Source organism: Chrysochloris asiatica, unplaced genomic scaffold (assembly GCF_000296735.1).
Source record: "Chrysochloris asiatica unplaced genomic scaffold, ChrAsi1.0 scaffold00049, whole genome shotgun sequence".
Classification (NCBI taxonomy): domain Eukaryota; kingdom Metazoa; phylum Chordata; class Mammalia; order Afrosoricida; family Chrysochloridae; genus Chrysochloris; species Chrysochloris asiatica.
The window spans coordinates 16,638,716-16,661,000 of record NW_006408567.1 but is presented as its reverse complement, the minus strand read 5'-3'; the positions used below and the strand labels follow the sequence as shown (position 1 = coordinate 16,661,000).

At 42.3% G+C, this 22,285-nt stretch overlaps 1 protein-coding gene across 1 annotated transcript; it reads right to left on the bottom strand.

Moving 5' to 3' along the window:
* Positions 1–3,361: 3,361 nt before the first annotated feature.
* RIPPLY3 (ripply transcriptional repressor 3) lies at positions 3,362–17,917 on the bottom strand. Its single transcript, XM_006862607.1, has 4 exons — positions 17,814–17,917; positions 16,792–16,858; positions 10,077–10,144; positions 3,362–3,689 (listed from the first exon to the last, which is right to left on the bottom strand). Exons 1-4 carry the CDS (start codon positions 17,915–17,917, stop codon positions 3,362–3,364), a joined length of 567 nt encoding a protein of 188 aa, XP_006862669.1.
* Positions 17,918–22,285: the final 4,368 nt, after the last annotated feature.

Sequence of the window (22,285 nt, the reverse complement as noted above, 5' to 3'; positions counted from 1 at the left end):
CAGGTATGAAAGGCCACATATTGTATTTTCATGAAATGTTCATCATAGGCAAATTCATACTGGTAGATAATAGATTAGTGATTACCAGGGATGGAGGGTTAGGGGAAATGGGGAGTAACAGAAAATGGTTTAGGGGCTTCTTCTTGGAGTGATGAAAATGTTTTGGAATTAGATAGTAGGGATGGTTACACAACTCACAGAATATGCTAAAAGAATTGCATTCTTTAAAAGAGTAAATTTTATGGCATATGAATTATCTGAAAACTAAAAAAAAAGTTCTACCCAGGAAATCCATGAAACCACAATAAGAAGTGAGGATCCAAGAGTCCTATTCTTTCTATCTACTTTGTCACGAATGCCCAGTTTGTGGCACAGGTCCTTCCTTCCATGGCTAAGGCTGATATAATTCATGTTTAGAACTTCCACTAAGCTGTCTAAAATCTAAGTATGGGTTGTTGTTGTAAAGTGCTTTCAAGTCAGTTCCAACTCATAGCGACCCTGTATAGGGTTTCTGAGGAGCAGCTGATGGGTTTGAACTGCTGACCTTGTGATTCGCAGTCTAGTGCTGATCCTACAGCGCCACACCAGGTGTCCTGGACATTCGTAGGGGATTCAAAAGGACAGCCCAGTGGACAAACCAAAGATTTGTTGGATTGGCAGAATATTCCAGAATTGTCTAAATCTCTTTTCAAATACTTTCACATTCATTTTAAAAGGTCATTAATAATGGATTTAATATTTAGAGGATTCCTGTTAAGTAGGTTGTTAAGCGCTGTCAAGTCGGTTCTGACTCATAGAGACTCTGTATAGGGTTTCCAAGGAGCAGCTGGTGGGTTTGAACAGCTGACCCTGTGGTTCACAGTCCAGTGCTGATCCTATAGCTCCTCCCAACTTATGACAGGCGTCTGGATGACTTTTTCATAAGTTAGATATGACATTAAGTTAAATGCCTTTTTTTTTTTTTTCCAGTTTTCATTATTATTGCCTTTTACAATTGATAACTTTATAAATCTGATCCTCACTTATCTTTGGGGGTTGAAAACTGTACATATAAATTTACATATATGATGTTGCTTGATGGCACTTAACACCACCACCTAAGGTTATGATCCCATTTAGGAAGTGGTTTCCTTTGTGATGTTAATGAAGGATGCTTAGTGTAGCTATTGTTACTATTAGGTTCTGACTCATAGAGACTTCATGCATAACAGAATGAAACCATTTCTGGTCCTGCACCAGCCTCACACTCATTGCTGTTTGAGCCCATTGTTGTAGCCACTGTGTTGTTGTTGTTGTTAAATACTGTGGTAGTCTATCCTTTTTTTGTGCTCTGACCCTGAATTTTACCAAGCATGACAACCTTCTCTGGGAACTAGTTCTCTATGATTGCATGCCCACAGTGATACAGCATCTCTCCATCCTTGTTTTCTAAGGTGCTGAGATATAAAAGAGCAGATTAAACAAGCAAGCACAAATAGAGAAGATACATGCCACATGATTGCCAAGCTTCATTCTAGGTGATTATTCTAGGAATAAAAGCTTAATTGTTGTTGTTAAGTACCGTAGAGTCAGTTCCGACTCATAATGATCCTGTACAGGGTTTCTGAGGCTGTAAATCTTTATGGGAGCAGAAAGCCTCATCTTTCTCCCGTGGAACGGCTGGCAGTTTTGAACAGCGTGACCTTGAAGTTAGCAGTCCGATTTGTAACCACTATGCTACCAGAGCTCCTTAGCTGAGTAGAGATAGCTTTTTTCCCAGATCAGACAGAGAGAAAGCCTTCCGCTATAGCCGGCACCCTGATTTCGAACTTCTAGCCTCCTAAAACAGTGAGAAAATAAATTTGTTAGTTAAAGGCAGCCACTGATGGTATTTCTGATATATCAGCACTGTTGTTGTTAAGTGCCGTGGAGTCTGTTCAGACTAATAACGACCTTGTATAGGGAACTCTGGTAGTGTAATGGTTACGAATCGGGCTGCGAACCTTAAGGCCAGCAGTTCGAAACCAGAAGCTGCTCCGCAGTAGAAAGATGAGGCTTTCTGCCACAATGCCACATCAGCACTAGATAAGTTATATTAGTGGGAGAAAGATGAGGCTTTCTGATCCCATAAAGATTTACAGCCATGAAAACCCTATACAGGGGTACTATGAGTCAGAACCGACTTGATGGCATACCACCACCGTCACCAAATAACTAAAACATATTTCTATTTTTAAAGATATAAATGAGTTATTTGGGCATTGAGATTAATAACCATTTTGTTTACTTTTTTGTACATTGTCTGCATTATAAAAATAGATGTTAAAATGAAAGAGTTAAAATACATAGAAATTCTTCACAAACTAAAAAAAATAGTTAAAGCAGAAATTAAAATAGAAAAACAAGAAAGATGATTATCAAACTTTTTTTTCTTTCAAAATATTTATTTCAAGTACAAACTATGTACAAAAAGGCTGTCATATGTAAGAGAGTTAATTCAGAAAACGTTGAGAAATACACACATTTAGTTATTAAAAGTATAAAAACTAAAAATATTTTTACATTAGGCACTTTAATGGAAAACAAGTTTTATTCTACTTAAGTAGCAAGCCCCAAGCTATGAAGTGCTCATTTTCTCCTCTATATTTACACACATGCAGCCCTTATACAATGAGCATATACATTTTTATTGGGAACTGCACCCTAGAAATCCATATCTTTTTATTTCTATTACTCTTACAGTAGAAACTGTTCAGAAAAGGGTTCAGAAACTCCCACCATGCCACCCCCATCCCCCATAATTTCTTTTCTTCAGCATGCCATTCATGGGCCCCATCAACTCTTGGGTAATATCTAAATCATTTGTACATAAGTAGGAATAAGTAAAGAATGAGTTCAGATTAGATTAAGTGAGAGGTACAGTTCTACACCTGTTGCTGTTGGGTCAAATCCTACTCAAGGTGACCCCATATGTTACAGAGTAGAACTGCCTCATTGGGTTTTTCCTAGGTTGAAATCTTGATGAGAGCAGACCTCCAAGGAATGGCTGGTGGGTTCAAACCACTGACCCTTTGGCCAGCAGCCAAGCGCTTACTCATGTAGCGAATATATGTAGAAATGATTTGTAATTTGATCTTCTGAGCATCAGTTCTGCATGAAAGCTGACCCTAATTACAATCCATGTTGACACAAACCTTCTCTTTGTCCTAAAGAACAGTTGAAAGGACAAAGAAAAGTAAGTGCTGAGTTCTTTTACTTGTGAATGGCACACTGATCAACCCAACAGAACTTTCAAAGGGTCTTGGCTGGGCTGTTCCCAAGAGGACATGCGGAGGTGGATCCCAGAGCAGAACAGGGTTGGGAGAAAGACACCATTAATGATTTATTTGGGTGAGAAGGACTCAACTTTCCCTGAAGTGTCACCAAGGGACAGCAGATCTTTCCCATGGAGGCCTCTGCTCCCTTGGCATCTCTCTTTTTGGTGCATCAAAAGCTCCCTGCACTTCCCCCCTGGATCACTTCCTACACGGTCTTCTGCCTCCTGGCAATGAAGTGCAGAAGGCTCCTCCATCTCTTCCTCTCCTTCTTCATCGTCTGAATCAGACCCATCATTGTAGAAGTGAATTGTGGCTTGCACTGGGAAACTGGCCAGCACTTTCTCCCCGGAACTCTGCAGATATTCTTGGCACTTTGAAATGGGTAAATAAAGTCTAATATTTAAGAAACAAATACACCATTAATGAACTTGAAAATTATCTTAAATTCCTAGGGAGTCCTTGACCCCAGAAGCAACGAACTCTCTAATTTTGCCCTCACTGCATACAGTAATTTCTGTTGTTTTTAAAAAATCACCAGAAGGTCTCTGGGACCACCAACGGATAAGAGCCGAGAACGGGACCCCACCCAGATAACCAGGGATGTCTGAGATGGAGACAGAGATGATGACAAGAGGGATGAAGCAGCTGGGGACTTTGGATCCAGAGAGGGAGAGGAACTGTGGGACGAAGACTGAGGGGGGACGGGGGAGGGTAGAGCACGGGCTTCTAAGATATGCCCTTTGGTAGGAAGACGAGGCATGGAGGGGATTGGAACCATGGCAATGTAATGCTATGTGATGGAATGAATATGGAACTGAGGTTCTCTCATGTAAACTATCACATAATTCACAATAAAACATTTAAAAAATATAGGAGAAAATAAATTTCTAGTTGTTAAAGTAAAAAAAAAAAAAAAAATCACCACAGCATTAGTAGACACCAAGATCCAGAAACCTGATAGCACATCCCCACATGGGTTCAAAAACAGACCTTAGCCTGTGTGAGCAAATCAGTTTGGACTGGCACAGGAAAAAGGTAGAAGGAAATGGAAAATATTGAGTTCCAAGATTAAGAGGCTCACTTGGATCAAATGGAAGAGCAGACTCATGTTGCATTGTTTCTTGAGTCAGTCCGACTCAGGACAACCCCTCGTGCCATGAAATGCTACCTAGTCCTGTTCCATTTTCAGGATCCATTGTAGATTGAATGTTTGTGATCCGTAGGGTTTCCACTGGTTCACTTTCAGAAGGAGATTGCCAGGTCTTTCTTTCTAGTCCATATTAGTCTGGATGCTCCACTGAAACTTGTTCAGCATCATAGCAACATAGAAGCCCTCAGTGATAGAAGGGTGGTAGCTAGCTAGGTACTAGGTGACCTGGCCACAAATGTAACCTGCCTGGGAAGTGAAGATTCCATCACTGAACCTCAGTGGTCTCATTCATCTTGGATAATGTACGCTATATTTGGGGTGTTGTTGCTGTGAATTGCTGTCCAGCTGTTTCTGACTCACAGTGACCCTGTATAGGGTTTCCGAGGAGTGGCTGATAAGTTTGAACTGCCGATCTGGTGGTTCAAACTGACCTTGGGGTTGAGTGCTTTTCCTATGGTGTCATACCTCTTCTTTCTGCTCCCCTCACCCACATTTTCACCCTCACAAAGATGAGAAAAGCTATAACCCTTGGGGTTCTGGAATACACTTAACACGGAAACTTTGACCTAGGGTGGCTGGAGGGGTGCGTGCCTGATTGCCAGAATACAAGCTTTATATGAAAAATCCTGCTTTTTTAAAAAAATAAAAAGGTGTGTAGGGAGAGGGGATTTTAGTTTTTAAAAAAGTTGCTGTTGTTGTTAGCTGCCATTGAGTCAGTTCTGCCTCATAGCCTCCTGTATAGGATTTCCCAGGAATGGCTGGTGAGTTTGTACCGCCAACCTTATGGTTCAAACTGACCTTTAGATCCAATACTATATTCTACAGTGCCATACCAGGACTCCATAAAAAAATGGATAGCCCCTAAATTCCAGACTCTGTGGAATTTAGGATTCTAGTTATGTATGAATAGTATTTAAAATATTCATCTGCCCAACTGGTTCACCATAATCTCTTATCCTTACAGTTTCACTTATTTATTCAATTACATTTTCCCCTGTTGTCTTCTGAGGAAGTGAAGTTTATTAATTGATCGCTACTTATTTGTAAAGGAACCCTGGTAGCTGGGCTGCTAACCAAAAGGTCAGTAGTTCAAATCTACCAGTTGCTCTGCAGGAAAAAAAAATGAGGCTTTCTGCTCCCTTGGAATCCTTAAATCGGGTTGCTAAGAGTCAGAACCAACTTGCACACAACCACCACCGCCACTTATTTGCAAAATTGATTTAAATATCCCTCTTCTAGGATTGGAGGACAAGAGGAGAGAAAAATACCCTGTATAAAACTTCCCTATATTTATGCTGACCTAAACAAAATGGGGAGTCCTGGTGTGGTGCTATGGGCTAATGCATCAGACTGCAAAGTCATTTGAACTGCAAAGTCGGAGGTTCAAGCTTACCAGGTGCTCCTTGGAAACCCTATACAGGGTTGTTAGGGGTTGGAATCGACTTAACAGCACTTAACAACAACAACAAACAAAATGGAGTCGGCTTAGTCATTAAGTCTCAAATAAGGACCCTGCAAATGAGGAAGTTTATAATTAGCTAAGGTAACCTTAGGGTCCTAGAAGGAGAACTGGACAAGGAGAATAGGAAGTACTTAAACCCACCCAGATAGTTATCTCAGGAATTAAGTAGCCGAGGCCCTAAAGGCAGAATGTTCGAGGAAGTTTATTGATTTATTGTTTCCTTTTCCCAAAGAATACTATCTTGATGTTAAAATAGATTAAGTGTACATCCCAAGGTAACTTACCCTATATAATGTGCCTGCTCTTAATAATGAACAGGACGGTCTTGAGAAATTATTCTCCCATCCTCCAGACTGCTGGCTTATTGTGAATAAAGCTTAGACTGGCTCTCTAAAAAAAACAAAAAACAAAAAAACTTTCCTATATTTAACTTCTTAAAGTTTCTAATAGGCTAATGGTCCCCAGGAAGGTGCTCTGGTAGCATAGTGGTTATGAATCGGGCTGCGAACCACAAGGTCAGCAGTTCGAAACTACCAGCTGCTCCATGGGAGAAAGATGAGGCTTTCTGCTCCTGTAAAGATTTACAGCCTTGGAAATCCTGTTCAGGGTCACTATGGGTCGGAACCAACTCGACGGCACTTAACGACAACAACAACAATGGTCCCCAGGAGTCTTGGTGTGGCGCTGTGGGCTAATGCGTCAGACTGCAAAGTTGTTTGAACTGCAAGGTCTGTGATTCAAGCTCACCCGCTGCTCCTTGGAAACACTATACAGGGTCACTATGGGTAGGAATCGACTTGACGGCACTTAACAACAACAATGGTCCTCAACCAGTGGAGGTATTTTGCCTCCTAGTGGACATTTGGTAGTGGCTGGCAACATTTTTGGTTGTCACACTGGGGGTAAGCTTCCAGATATTGAGTAGGTAGAGGCCAGTGATGTTCCTGAACATCCTATAATATTCAGCAAAGTCCCCACAATAAGAAGTGGCACAGCTGAGTATCTCTACTGTATATATATATATACACCTAAGGCAGGAAGTCAAGCATGGTTTAGTTTTTTTGCCAGGTCAAAAATTGGGCATTTATGACTCAGTAACCCCAATCCATTATTCACTCTTCAGAAACCCTATATAAGGTCTCTATGAGTCAGAGCGGACTCGAAGGCACATCACAACAGCAATCCCAATCCTAGGTATATACCCAGAAAATGTGAAGGCAGGAATGCAAACCTGTATATCAATCAACGTTCATTGAATTTTCACAATGGCCAAAAGGTGGGACCAATAGAAACATCCATCAACAAATGAATGGATAAATAAAATGTGGTACATACACACAATGGAATACTACTTAGCCGTAAGTAGAAATGAAGTCCTGATGCATGCCACTACATGATGGACTTGAAAACATGATGCTGAGTGAAAGAAATCAGTTACAAAAGAACAAATACCGTACAGTCTCAAGTATATGATATATGCAGTGTATCATTCTGCTGTGCATAAGGTTGCTATGATATGAGTTGGTACCGACTCGATGGCACCTAGTAACAATAACAACATAGATACCAAAAAGTGTTGTGGTTCCCACGAGTGGGAAGGAGGAGTCCTGGCTACGTAGTGGTTATGCTTTGGGCTGCTAACTGCAATGTTAGCAGTTTGAGTCTACGAGCCACTTCGAGGGAGAAAGATGAGGCTTTCTGCTCCTGTAAAGATTTACAGCCTTGGAAATCCTATACAGGGTCACTGAGTTGGAACCGACTCCATGGCACATAACCACCACTACCACCACCACAGACGAGAAGGAGGAAGAAAGGGGCAGTTTTTGCTCAGGGATCAGTTGGTTTATATTAATGGTAATGGAATGATTTGGGAAAGGAAGGCAAAAATAGTTGCACAAGTTAAAGAATGCAATCAATGTCTCTGAATTGATATTGAAAGAACATATATTTTGTGTATATTTTCACCACAACAGAAAGAATAAACTATTAGGCACTTATGCCTAATTTGCTTTAAATATTCTAACAAAAAAAATTGGAAGGAAAAATCAGAAGTATGTTGATAATTAGTAAGGTTAGCTGATGGATACGAGGTTCATTTTACTATTGTCTCCACTTTTGTGCCTGTTTGAAATTTTCCATTAAAAAAAAAGATAAAATAGAGTTAAGTACTCAATTTTCAATCCAGTTATGTGAATGCAGCTCACATGGTCACCACATTCTCAGCCAGTCAAAACATGGAAAGCAGAGTGGCACCATGGCAAGCCCATAGGTAGGTGGTGCAGGTGAATATTTACAGGGCAGGAAGTAGGGTGGAGGTTCTCAAGCATGGCTGCACATTTGGATCACCTGGAGAGTCCTTCAAGATCCACATGCTTGTACTTAGAACAAGCGAACCAGAACGTCTGCAGGTACTGTCCAGGAATCTGTATTTTTATTTTCCCAATTGTACAAAACACTCTTTGCATGCAAGTATGAATATGGTGGTGGTGGTGGTTATGTGCTGTGGAGCTGGTTCCGACTCATAGTGACCCTGTACAGGGTTTCTGAGGCTGTAAATCTTTACAGAAGCAGAAAGCCTCATCTTTCTCCCGCGGAACAGCTGGTAGTTTTGAACTGCTGACCGGGTTTAGTTGTCCGATTTGTAACCACTATGCTTCCAGAGTTCCTTAAGTATGAATATAGTTTACACTTAAATAATAAAAGAGGAAACATGTTGATTCTATTGAATGACCATTAATGCACAAAGTATTCAATGGAGGTTAATAACGACAATAATCATGAGGTACAACTACTGGTATCTCCTGGTTTGGAGCAAAGAAAAGTGAAGCAAATTAAAGACACATGGAAGCAGTTTGGACTACCGGATCATGTGAGCCCTAGCCTCCATGACGCTGAGACCAGAAGAACTGGATAGTGCCTGGTTACTATTACCCACCAGTATGACAGGGATCATATCAGAAGGTCCGGGGTAGCATCGGGGGAAATGTGGGACAAAACTCAAAATCATCAAAAGACTAGGCTGACTGGTCAGATAGAGACCTCCGAAACTGTGGCCCTTAGACTTCCAGCCTGAAACTGAACTCACCCTCCTGGCCATTTCAGCCAAACAATGAGAAAAAAAAAAAAAAATCATCATCATTAAGATAATAATAATGAATGCTTATATATAATACTTGAAGTCCTGGTGTGGCATCATAGGATAAGCACTCCATCTCAAGGTTGGTTTGAACCGCAAGGTTGGTGGTTCAAACTCACAAATCTGTCCTTAGAAAGCCTATACAGGGTCATTGTGAGTCGGAACTGACTCGATGGCACTTAACAACAACAACATATAATACTTATTATGTGTTGGGCAGTGTCCTAAGCATTTTATATATATTAGCTCATTAACACCTTGAAATAAACCTGTGAAGTACTTATTACTTTTACCTTCATTTTATAAAGAAGTAACAGTGATACCGTTTTAACAAAAGTGAATACTTTTGAATGCATTAAGAGAAGACCAAATTGTAAGTAAAAATCTAGTGCCAGGTATCTAACACAGATGTACCAGATATTCAATACATATTTTTTAAAGGTCCATGAACCCTTATGCAACTGGTGCAAAAATTACATTACTCAGCTGTTAAAAGAAAGGTTGGAGTCCTCCCAGAGGTGTCACAGAAGAAAGACCTGGCAATCTTTTCCCAAAGACTCAGCCACTGAAAACTCTGTGAAGCACAGGTTCTACTCGGACACATACGGAGTCTCCATGAGTTGGAATTGACTCAATAACAGTTTTTTTGTGTGTACTTTGGTTTTTTTTGTGCTTCGTAATATGTTAGCTTGAGAAAAATACAAATGTAGCTAAAAATGTAAATAAATAATTACATATGCATGTACGATTCATATACAATTAAACTTAACACAGGGCATAATATACAATGGGAGGTATAAACAAAAGGTATACAGATAAAAGAGACCAACCAATTTCAACTTGCAGTTGAAATTCTGAATCAGTGAATAAATGAATGGATTCCAGAAATCCAACAAAATATTCCTTGGAATAAGAAAATTAAATAACATCATAGAACATGCTGAATTATTTCCCATGTTGTTAAAAACACAGACAGTTGAAGCTACTAAATATTTACAGTAAAAGAAAATTGTCTATGAAATCATACATTACCTTACAGGATGCTGAAACCCAAAGGCCCCCTTCGATCCAAAAGTTTGTTGGTCACCCCCAGGCTCAAGCTGTAAAGACAGACACGTATAAACTCAGATACAGCCAAACAGCAACACAAAGGAATCACCTTGAGGAGTTTTAAAAAAGAGTTTTGAAGTAGTCTGTAATTTTCAGTATCAGTACTAATTTTAGAGACTGTTTACAATCTGAACAGTACTTTATAAGCTTCCCTTCCATTCTTGTTGTCTTTTCAATGTCTCAGGCATTAAGAGACATTCCACAGCAGATAGGTGAGTGTGGCACAGTCCTTCAGTTAGAGAGATATACGTGTATGCAAATAACTACACACTATGCAAATAATTTAACTGTGCAAACTCTATACATAGACCAAGAGGCAGTCATTTGAACAAATCAAGGGAATACTACATGATTTTTAATCAGAAGATGTGTAAGAGTTATAGTCTTTCACCATACTTATTCAATTTGTATGCTTAACACATAATCCCAGAAACTGGACTATACGAAGAATGCAGCATCAGGATTGGAGGAAGGCTCACTAACAATCTGCAATATGCAGATGACTCAACAGTGCTTGCTGACAGCAAAGAGGACTTGAATCACCTGCTGATGAAGATCAAAAAATACAGTATGCTAACTGAAAAGTGGAAGATTGAAATCTACCTAGCAGCTCCAAAGAAGAAAAGATTTGGAGATCTGTTCTCACAAGGATTATAACCTAGGAAACCATATGACACAGGTCTGTTTTGTCATAAAGGATTTCTATATGTCGGAATGGACTCAACAGCACACAACAACGATGCTGAACAGGTTTCAGCAGAGCTTCCAGACTAAGAAGAAAGGTCTGGTGAACTCACTGAAAATCATCCAATGAAAAACCCTATGGATCTCAATGGTCCAATCCACAAGTGATCATAGGATGGTGCAGAATGGAGCAGCATTTCATTCTGTGGTGCATGGGGTTGCTGTGAGTGGGCGACTGGCTTGACAACAGTTAACAGCGGGAATAACAGCAATGGCAAGAAAATGGAAAGACTTATCCCAACTACATTTCAGTAGTATCCCAAAGTCCCGTGAGCACTAGAATCTCAGAAGTAGAGGAAAGGGAAGTTGGTCTGAGCACCAGGCAGTGAAGGGCAATAATCATGAAGACAAGGCCTCAAGTAGCATGAGATCCTGTGATCATACTAGGCAGGATGAGCACAGGAAGGCGAAAGGACCATCACATAAACCATACAACCTGGCCAGGGATGAGCTCATTCTGTGCAAACTCTTGAGGATACTGAACCTGAACAGATTTGGCTAAAAGTGTAACCAGGTTCTCTGAGGTGCAGAGGAGCAACCAAGAGTATCATTTGATCTCAGTTCTGGTGTGGTACTATAGAATAAGCACTGGACGGACTACTAACCACAATGCTGGCATTTCAAACACACCAGCCACTCCTTGGAAACCTTATATAAATGAGTCAGAATTGATTTGATGGCTCTTCACAACAAACAACAAAGCAGGTCTTCCAAAGCTTTAGTTACTGAGGAAAGTGAGGAGTAGTGTATCTTGGGTACTAAGGATCATTCTGGAATGACTTCAAAGTGTGCTGCAATGGATCAGAACTGTGAGCTCTTTGATTTCTTGGAGTGTGATGGGAACCAGATCAGAAATGGGACCAACCCAGTTATAACATGACAGAAAGGGCTCCTTGGACAGTTTATCACCAGCAATCACCATGTTGTTCCATCCTGAAGGGGACCTGCATGCATGTATGTCTGTATGAAAGTACATATGACCATCATGTCATTATCCCCTGCAGGGGATCTACATGTGTGATGTGTGTGTGTGTATGTATTTATGACCATTTCATCATTCTACCTTTCCGGGGAACTACATGTGTGTGTATATATATATATGTGTGTGTGTGTGTGTGACCACTTTGTCATTCTAGCTTGCACGGGACCTCTGTGTGTATGAATGACCCATGTCACTGTACCCAACAGATCTCCAAATCTTTTCTCCTTTGGAGCTGCTAGGTAGATTTGAATCTTCCACTTTTCAGTTAGCATGCTGCTATGATGCTGAACAAAGAGCCTGGTATCGTAATGCGTAAGCTTTGGCTGCTCACTGAAAGGTGGAAGGTTCAAACCTGTCCAGCACAAGACTAATTCTTGCCTTTCTTGCTTCTATGGAGCATTCTAGCTGTACTTTTTCCATGTGCACTGACATATGTATGTATGATCTTTGTGAGCAAACTAACCTATAGGAGCCTCTGAAGATACATTTTTTAAAGCAAACTGTGGTGAGCTAAGGGAAGAAAAATGAGATCTTTGGAACAAAGTCTTTTCTATAGTGAAGGTTGCTATAGGAATCTATTTCTATGTTAAACCGTGTACATGTAATAATCAACAGAAAGCCAAACCCAACCCACTGCTGTCCAGTCAATTCTGACTCACAGAAACCCTACAGGACAGAATAGAACTGCCCTACATGATTTCCCAGACTTACATCTTTATGGAAGCAGACTGCCTCAGCTTTCTCCAGAAGAGCAGCTGGTGGGTGGATTCAAACCACAACTTTCTGGTTAGCAGTCCCATACTTAACCCACAGCACTACCAGGGCTCCTGCATGTAATGATAAAGCATCCCTAATTGCTCACGTTCACTCTACCACAGGCAATCCTGTACTGCTTGCTGTTGTTGTTAGGTGCCATTGAGTTGGTACCGACTCATAGTGACCCTATGTACAACAGAACAAAACACTGCCCAGTCCTAGGCCAATCTCACAATGGTTGCCACACCTTGAGCCCATTGATGCTGCCATTTTGCCAATTTATCTCGCTGGGGGTCTTCCTCTTTTTTTCTGACTCTCCTTCTCCAGCGACTGATCCCTCCTGACAATATGTCTGAAGTATGAGAGACGAAGTTTGGCCATCCTGGCCTCCAAGGAGCACCCTGGCTGTACTTCTTCCAACATAGATCTGTTGGTTCTTTTGGCAGCCTGTGGTACTTAAAATATTTTCCTCCAACACCATAACTGAAAAACATCAGTTCTTCTATGGTCTCCCTTATTCACTGTCTAGCTTTTGCATGTCTAACAGTACTGCTAAAGGTAGTTTTACGCCCTGTGATGGCATAGGGTCTAACACTACAATGCAAACATGGTGAGCACTAAAAGGTAGTGTTAGGGGCACAAAGTAAAAATAGCTTCCTTAAAATTTTTGTTGTTATTAGATGCAGCAGAATCAATTCAAACTCACGGCGACTCCACATGTGCGGAGTAGAAGAGCTCCTTAGGGTTTTTAGGGATATGGCCTTTCAGATGTCCAGGTCTGCCTTTCAAAGAGCCTCTGTCTGGGTTGGAACTGTCCACCTTTCAGTTAATACTACAGTTGACTCACCTAGAGACTCCTAACTTTGTTGTTGTTGTTGTTATGTGCCTTGGAGTCGGTTCCGACTCATAGTGACCCTGCACAGGGTTTCCGAGGCTGTAAATCTTTACGGGAGCAGAAAGCCTCATCGTTCTCCCGCAAAACAGCTGGTAGTTTCGAACTGCTGACCTTGTGGTTCGCAGCCTGATTTGTAATCACTACGCTACCAGAGCTCCTTTACCCTGTGAAATGTATATATACTTTAAAAACTTGGTGCTGTACACAGAAAATGGTTTAAATGGCAAGTTTTGTTATGCATATATCACCACATGCACAGACCACTTAAACCTTTGTGGTACTGGCTACCTAATTATTTTCCAAAAGATCTTATTAAAAATCCTTTACTGATGGCAGAGATATCTAAATAGTCATGACTGGATAACTAAAAGGGAATAAAAATGCATATAAAGTAAAACAAAAAACCAAACTCGTTGCCATGAAGTTAGGCAGACTCATGCCAGAACCATACAGAGTAGAACTGCTCCAAAGGATTCCCTTAACTGTAATCTTTCCAAAAGTAGGTTGTCAGTTCATTCTTCCTTAGAGTCTCTGAGTGGATTTGAACATCCAATCTTTAGGTTAACAGCCAATTGCTTACCTCTGGCAGGGTAAGCACTGTGTTTAAGATACACTGTGTGTGTCTATTTTTAATAGTGAGAGAATAGATACCAATAGTTGTTCCAACTCTGTAGAGTTTCTGAGGCTGCACATCTTTGTGAGAACAGAAAGCCTTACCTTTCTCCTGCAGAGGGGATGGTGAGCTCAAACCACGGACCTTGTAGGATTCCCAGTTGAGTGCTTATTGTATAGAGCCACCATGCTCCGGATGCCAGCTGAGACAGTCAATAAGGTCTTGCTCTCATGGCCTAAGGCTAAGGCGTGGGTAGCCTGGAACATGTGAGGACAGGTCCTATAGAAGAAGCTGGCCTGACATCTTCTAGGAAAATCACCACCCTTGCAGGTCCAGTAAACCACCCAGAAGGAAATGCAACAGAGGGTGGATTTGTTGTTGCTCTATGACATTGAATTGATTCTCATCACTCTATAGTGAGACTGTAAATCTCTACAGGAACAGAAAGCTTCATCTTTCTTCCTCTGAGTCTACTTCATAACCCAGTATGCCACAAAGGCTCCCAAGAGGATTTATACTATCATTGTTTTTCTCAGGTAGAGGAGAGAGACAGCTCTCCAGGGGTGCTGGAATACCTAGTGGGGACGGTGGAAGGTGGGGAGACCCCACTGCTCAGGGCCAAGTTCAGATGTGCAGGAAAGTATGAAGTAGCCTGCTGGGAGGAAGTCACTATTGAGCAAAAAGCATTCCCTCGCTGCACAGAGGGGGATAGGTCATAAAAGAAATGATGCATTTGAACTGTGGTGTTGGAGAAGAATATTGAAAGTACCATGGACTGCCAGAAGAACAAACAAATCTGTCTTGGAAAAAGTATAGCCAGAGGCTCCTTAGAAGTCAGGATGGTAAGATTTCATCTCTAGTGCTTTGGACATATTGTCAAGAAGAACCAGTCCCTGGAGAAGGACATCATGCTTGGTAAAGTGAAGCGTTGGTGAAAAAGAGGAAGACCCCCTCAACAAGATGGCTTGACACAGTGATAGCAGCAATGTGCTCAAACATAACAATTTGAGAATAACACAGAACCACGCAGTATTTCATTTTGTTGGGCACAGAGTCACTGTGAGTTGGAACCAACTCAACAGCACCTAATAACAATAAGACTTTTTGGCAAGTAATCATTTTTCTCACAAATGAATGGCCTTGTTATCAAAATGGGGAAAAACTTATCTTCCACTAGAAAGTGTGCTATTGTATTTTTATTATTACAAATAACTGATAGGCCCCACATGTATTTCATTGAAAAGAAACTTGGCACAGTGGGAGCAGCAATGGGCCCAAGCCTAACAATGATTGTAGGGTTGGCACAGGACTGGGCAGTGTTTTGTTCTGTTGTGCATAAAGTCGCTATGAGTCGGAACTGACTCAAGGGCACCTGTTGTTGTTGTTGTTGTTGTTAAGTGCCGTGGAGTCGGTTCCAACTCATCGCGACCCTGCACAGGTTTTCCGAGGCTGTAAATCTTTACGGGAGCAGAACGCCTCATCTTTCTCCCGAGGAACAGCTGGTAGTTTCGAACTGCTGACCTAGCGGCTCACAGCTCGATTCGTAACCACTACGCCACCTAGCAACAACAAATTCTATATTTCCTCTCTCTTGCCCTATGGCTTTCTCTCCCGAACACCTTTTAAATCTTATGTTTAAGGGAAGAAAGCTTCAATGCAAAAAGAAGGAATTAATTTTTAGTATTTACTTATTACATGTATGAATAATTAAGGCTAATAAAAAGATTGTTAATTTGATATATGAGGGGGCTTCAAAAAGTTCTCACAAAAATGGAATTGAAAAATAATGGAATTTTCCCATACATTTTATTGCCTTTCTTCTTTAAAGCACATAGTAATTACTAAAGTTCTCAGTCTTCACATTAATTTGATACAGACGACAGACTATCAAAAGGCAGAAAAGATCTGCTTTCCTGAACCAGAATTTTCGTAACATGCTAAACCATATATCACATTGTTCTGTACATTAAATATATGATCCTTCCCAGACTAACTCTTCTACATTTTGAAAGTTGTCCATTTATTTTTAAAAATATAACAAAGAAACAGTAAATTCTATGAAAGTAAGTCAGTATACTTCAGCGTAAAGCAACTGTGTTACCAATACAGAAGAACAAAAGAATAGTGGTGGCAATTAATCTTCACCCACAAAGCCCTGGGCTTGAGTGTATTTGCTCAGACAACAAGAGTTATCCCAGGAGTGGTTGCAGACAGTGCCGAAAGTGCTTCAGAAATGGCCAGACGGTTGGTGGGGCTTTTAACCCACACTTTCTGGGTACTTCAGACAGGTCTCTGCCTTATTTGCATTGTGTCACCAGCTCAGCCCTAATGGTAGACTTACCTTTTCTCAAAGAGGTGGGGAGGGGATGGGGGGGGGTAGCCACAGTTGTCTTTCTGCCTCACTTATCTGCAGATTTACAGAAAAAAAACCCAACATGGAAGAGATCCTTTGAATTTTCAAGAAACAATAAGAAAGCAGGAAGCCAGTCTGTGAGTCAGGTGTGATTAACGCCTCTCCCACTCCCAGACAGCACTCCTGGGTTGGATGACCAAGTGGGTGGAGGAGGCTTTTTTTCACAGTCCCTTGATTTTAAATACTGTACCATTTTCTGGCTGGACTGGTTGATACCTACAACGCCCACCTTACCTGTCTTCCAGTTCTCATCTGTCCAGCATCTCCAGATGTGAGGCTCCAAGGTCTCCAAGGTGTGGAGCTGGGAAGACACGGACCATGATAAAGTGACTGTCATGTATTTCCTGCAGTGTCTTTTAAAATACCTTATGAGTTATTGTTTTGATCATTTCTATTATCTGCCTTAGAGGCACTGACAGATCCAGAAAGTTCCTACAAGTTCTGTCTGAGCCTGTGGCTACATCAGAACACTTACAGGTTTTCTCTGCCTTAATTTCTTTGCCTTTGAGAATAAATCCCAAATTTGATAGTTATCAGGAAACACATTATTGAGGGATTTATCTCCCTTTTCAATTCAGGAGTCCCCCCTGTGGCTGGCAGTGGTGATCCGACTACCACAAGTGCTAACTGCAACCCCTTGGGAGTATTGAAGGGTCTTGACTCTACAAAGTTCTACGGTGCAAATAAGAGGGGAACTGTTTTCTCTCTCCAGCTGCCTCACCCACTCAGTCCCTTCAGAAACTGACGTTGCCTATTCCCCACCTCCCTGTCTAATTTGATTTCCTTACAAATCGCGGTTGTTGTTAAGTGCCATAGAGTTGATTCCGACTCATAGCGACCCTATATAGAGTTCCCACGGAGCAGTAGGTGGGTTTGAACTGCCGACCTTCTGCTGATCCTAAACTTTACTACTTAATAAGGCCTGAGGCCAGAAACAGCGAATGTCAAGCCCCCAGAACAGGGCAAAGACTTTTCTAGTGACATGAACTCGGGGGACCCCCTTGCAAGACTTGCTTAGGGGGTTCCGGGTCTTGGTGTTTGCTTTCCTAGCCCGGTGAAATATATTTTTTCCATAAAGTGAAGCACTGGCCCATTTCCTCTCCATGTACCGCCCGAATCGAAAAGATTCTGCGACTCTCTCGGTCTCAAGTTAAGGTATCGGCTTGGCTCGGGGTATATGCCGGGGCTCGGGGCTCAGCGGCGCCCGGAACATCCCGCTCGCTGAGCACTCGGCTTCGACGGCCGCGCATCCTCACCTCTCGGGCCCACGCGGTGGCAGTGGCCTTCCGGGACCGTCCACCAGGCAGTGGCATCGGTGTCCACGCGCCTCTTGTGCTCCCGCCGCCGCTTCGGGTCTCATAGTGCCCACGGAGCCCGCGCTCCTCCAGCTGCGCCAATGACTGCAGCCGCGCCTTACTCGCTCCGGCCCGGGGCGCACACCTACCAGTGCGCTCGGCTCCAGGTTTAAACCGGGGGGGGGAGGGGACGCGGCAATACGGAGAGGGGGCGGGGAAGAGGCAGGAGAAGCTCCGTTAGGGGACTGAGGAAGTCTAGGATGGGGAGGGACAGTCTGGACTAGGGGGCGTCGCGTGGGGTGTGTGTGTGTGTGTGTGTGAGGCGACTCAGGAAGCCCGGGTCAGGGGTGGGGAGGGGACACGGGAAACCGGAGAGGGGGCCCCCGAAGGGAGGCTGAAGACGCTTGGGGAAGGGACTGCAGGAAGCAGCGACGCGGGAAACACCGGGAGTGTAGGAGAGGCGCGGGGGGTGGGGGTGGAGGGCGTTGGGTTGGACGCGCTCCCTCGGGGGTTGAGGCTATGGAAAGGCAGAGATCCCCGAGGCTTTGGAAGTGCTGGTTCATGCGGGAGCATTTAGGTTTCTGAGTCACTCTCACTTCCACCTTTCTAGAACGGCGGCGGGGTTTGGGGTAGCTTCCAAGTGCCTAGGACCCCGCGTCAACTGTCCGAGCTTGCTGGGCTACAGCGCTGGACAGGGGCGTCCGGGGCGGCGAACCCGGTTGGATACAGGCCTTAAAGGCCCACGGAGAGGAGGGTGCTCCAAGAAAACGCACTTCCCACTGTTGGGCCTTGGAAGATGTTAAGTGCCGTCGAGTCCGTTTCGACCCATAACCAACCTATGTAGGGTTTCCGAGAAGTAGTTGGTGAGCTTGAAGCGCCGACTTTGCAGTCCAGCACATTAAAACCGCAGCGCCACATCAGGTGATAGCCGTTTTATTAGGAATGAGGGGCGTCCTCTAGTTAGTTCCGAAACTCGCTTATTGTTGTTAAGTACCGTCGAGTGGTTCCGGCCCATAGCGATCCTGTATAAGGTTTCCGAGGAGCGGCTGGTGAGTTAGAACCTCCAATCTTGCGGTTCAAACCAACCTTGTGGTCGACTGCTTATCCTACAGCACCACACCAGGACTCCTTAATAAGCCGGATGGGACGCGCCACTGCTTGGCCTTGGGGGCACTTCCCACTGAGACCTGGAGCCGCTGGAGTCCAGCTGCCTTGGTCAAACCACGGACGAGCCCTAGGCTAGAAGGAATGCTGCTTTATCAGTAGTACCACCCTACAGAAAACAAGGCGTTTGAAGGTGGGGCTGGACTTGGGGGCTCCTTGCTCCTCAGTGCTCCACTGTTGCTACGTTTGAGAACCGGAGCTTACTTTATGTAACAAGGGATAAAAGAAATTTCCAAGCTAATCAGCCGCTCCTCGGAAACCCCATACAGGGTCACTATGGGTCGGAACCGACTCGACCGCACTTAACAAGAATAACAAGTTTTGACGATAACTAAACCTAATTAATGGTCAAGAGCAAAGAAGGGAAATTTTATAAATAACCTTACTATATAAAATTTTAGGTCCCTGGTGGTGCAGTTTGAGCTCCACTAACCATGCTGTAGGATAAGCACTGGACTGTTAACCACAAGGTTGGCAGTTCAAACCCACCAGGCAGTCCTCTAAAACCCTGTACCGGGTGGCTATGACTGGACCGCATTTAACAACAACCTATAGGTTGATGATGGTTGGAATCTACCTGTTGATCTGCCTCCATAAAGATTACTGTTGTTGTTGTCACTGAGTCGTTTCCGATTCATATCCACCCTGTACAGGGTTTCCAGGAGCAACTGGTGGGTTTGAACTACTAAAGATTACAGCCAAGAAAACCCAATGAAACAGTTCTACTCTGTAACTCTGAATCAACTCCATGGCAACTAGTTATATAACATTCTAGACAAACAATTTAAAAGATAATAAATGAACTAATGTTCAACCTTGAAGACAAATGAAGAGTCCTGCTATGGTGCTATAGAATAAGCACTGTACTGCTACCCACAAAGTTATCAGTTCAAATCCACCTCTCCTCAGAAACCCTTTACAGGGTCGCTATGAGGCAGAACCAACTCGGTGGCACTTAACAATAACGACAACAGAGAGAAATGAAGTCCTGGTACCTATACTACAATATGGATGAATCTTGAAACTATTATACTTAGTGAAAGAAGTCAGTCTTATAGGGAAACAAAATATTTGATCTTTTGATCTCACTCATATGAAATAGCTAGAATTGGGCAAATGTATGGACACCAAAGTTTATGGTGGTTGTGGGGAAAGGAGGCAAAGAAGGAGGAAGGAGTTTCTGTTTATGGTGATGAAAAATTTGGTATTGAATATTGGTAATGGTCACATATGATTAATGTAACTGATGTCACTAAACTGTACATGTGAAAAACATTGATTGAAATGTATTTTATATTGACAGCATAAAAGAGCATTAATAGGCAATTCCGTAACAATGCTGTTGTTGTTAACAGCATTGTTGAACCATCCAGTCAGTACCCACTCATAGTGATCCAAGGAGTAGCTGGTGGGTTTGAACCACTTATCTTGCGGTGCAAACTGACCTTGCAGTCCAGTGCTTATCCTACAGTGACATACCAAGATACCATATTTAATCTACCAGAGGATTAAGTATTCTAAGGAAAGACTGGACACCAAGGTGTCTTTCAGGTTGTTGCTGTCTGAGAGCTGTTGATTCAACCTTGACTCATAGTGATCCTATGTGACAAGTAGAGCTGCGCCATAGGATTGTAATCTTTAACGAAGCAGATCGCGGGGTCTTTTTCCTGAGGAGCTGCTGAGTGGTTCAAACTGATAACATGTTTCACAGGTTTTAAAAATGTTTACCTATTGGCCCAGTAATTCTGCTTCTGAGTCTATTCTCCTAAACACATACTTTGAAATAGGGAATGATGTTTATTATAGTGTTATTTATAATATTGAAATGTTCAGTATCATGCTATTTATAATATTGCAAAATATCTACACTATGGCAGTAGTTTATTAAATGATGGTGGACTGTCACATGGTTGGTTGATGGTTATGTGCCATGGAGTTGGATCCGACTCATAGCAACCCTGTACAGGGTTTCCAAAGCTGTAAATTTTTACGGGAGCAGAAAGCCTCCTCTTTCTCCCGCAGAACAGCTGGTAGTTTTGAACTGCTGACCTTGCAGTTCGCAGCCCGATTTGTAACCACTACACTACCAGAGCTCCTTGGACTATCACATAGCTACTGAAAATATATTTACAGAGTGGAACAGCATGGTAAAATGCTTATGATACAATGTTAAAAGAACAAAATTGTTAAGTAGGATCTGAACAGAATATTTTGTTGTTAAGTACTGTCAAGTCAGTTCTGACTCATAGTGACCCTATATAGGATTTCCCAGGAGCAGCTGGTGGGTTTGAACCGCTGACTTTGTGGTTAGCAGTCCTGTGCTTATCCTACAATGCCACACCAGGCTATAAATGACAAAACAGAGGGGCCACAGAGTGCTGGGGTTGTGAAGCATTTTAAATTTTCAACAGTGAGCATATACATTACTTTCATAAATTAATGTAAGCACTTAATTCTCAAACAAACCCCGAAAATTAGACATTATCCCTATTCTACAGTTTAAGAAATTGGGACTCAGACATTAAATCACTAATGAAAAGTCATCCTGGTGGTTTAAGAGTCAGGACTTATAAAGTTCTGGGGGTACATGGACTTTGGAAGGTAGATGTCACTGAAATACATTTAAAGGACAAAAGACCCACACAGAGTTGTTAGGGGCCATCAAATGGGTCCAGACTGATAGCAACTTTATGCACAACAGAACAAAACACTGCCTGGTGGGATGCCATCCTCACAATCTTTGCTAAACTTGAGCACATTGTTGTGGCCATTGTTTAATCCATCTTCTAAGGGTTTTCCTTTATTTCATTAATGAAAGTATTCCTGGTGTGGTGTTGTGGGATAGGTACTGGACCGCAAGGTTGGTTTGAACCGAAAGGTCAGTAGTTCAAATTAGTGGGTCACTATGAGCTGGACCAACTCAATGCAACTTAACAACCATGTCACTAAACTGCACGTGCGAAAAATATTAATTGGCAAATCATGTGCTATATATTTTGACAATAATAAAACAGCATTTATAGGTAACATTGCACAAATACAATACTATACTTAATCTACCAAAGTAATAAGGATTCTAAGGAGAGAATGATGTCCAAGCACGATGTCCTGCTCCAGGGACTGGTCCCTCCTGATAACATATCCAAAGTATCTGAGAAGAAATTGTGGTATCTTAGCTTCTAAGGAGCATTCTGGCTCTATTTCTTCCAACACAAAGTAGATACTCTGTTTTGTTTGTTTGTTTTCTTTTTGCCAGACATAATGTAAAA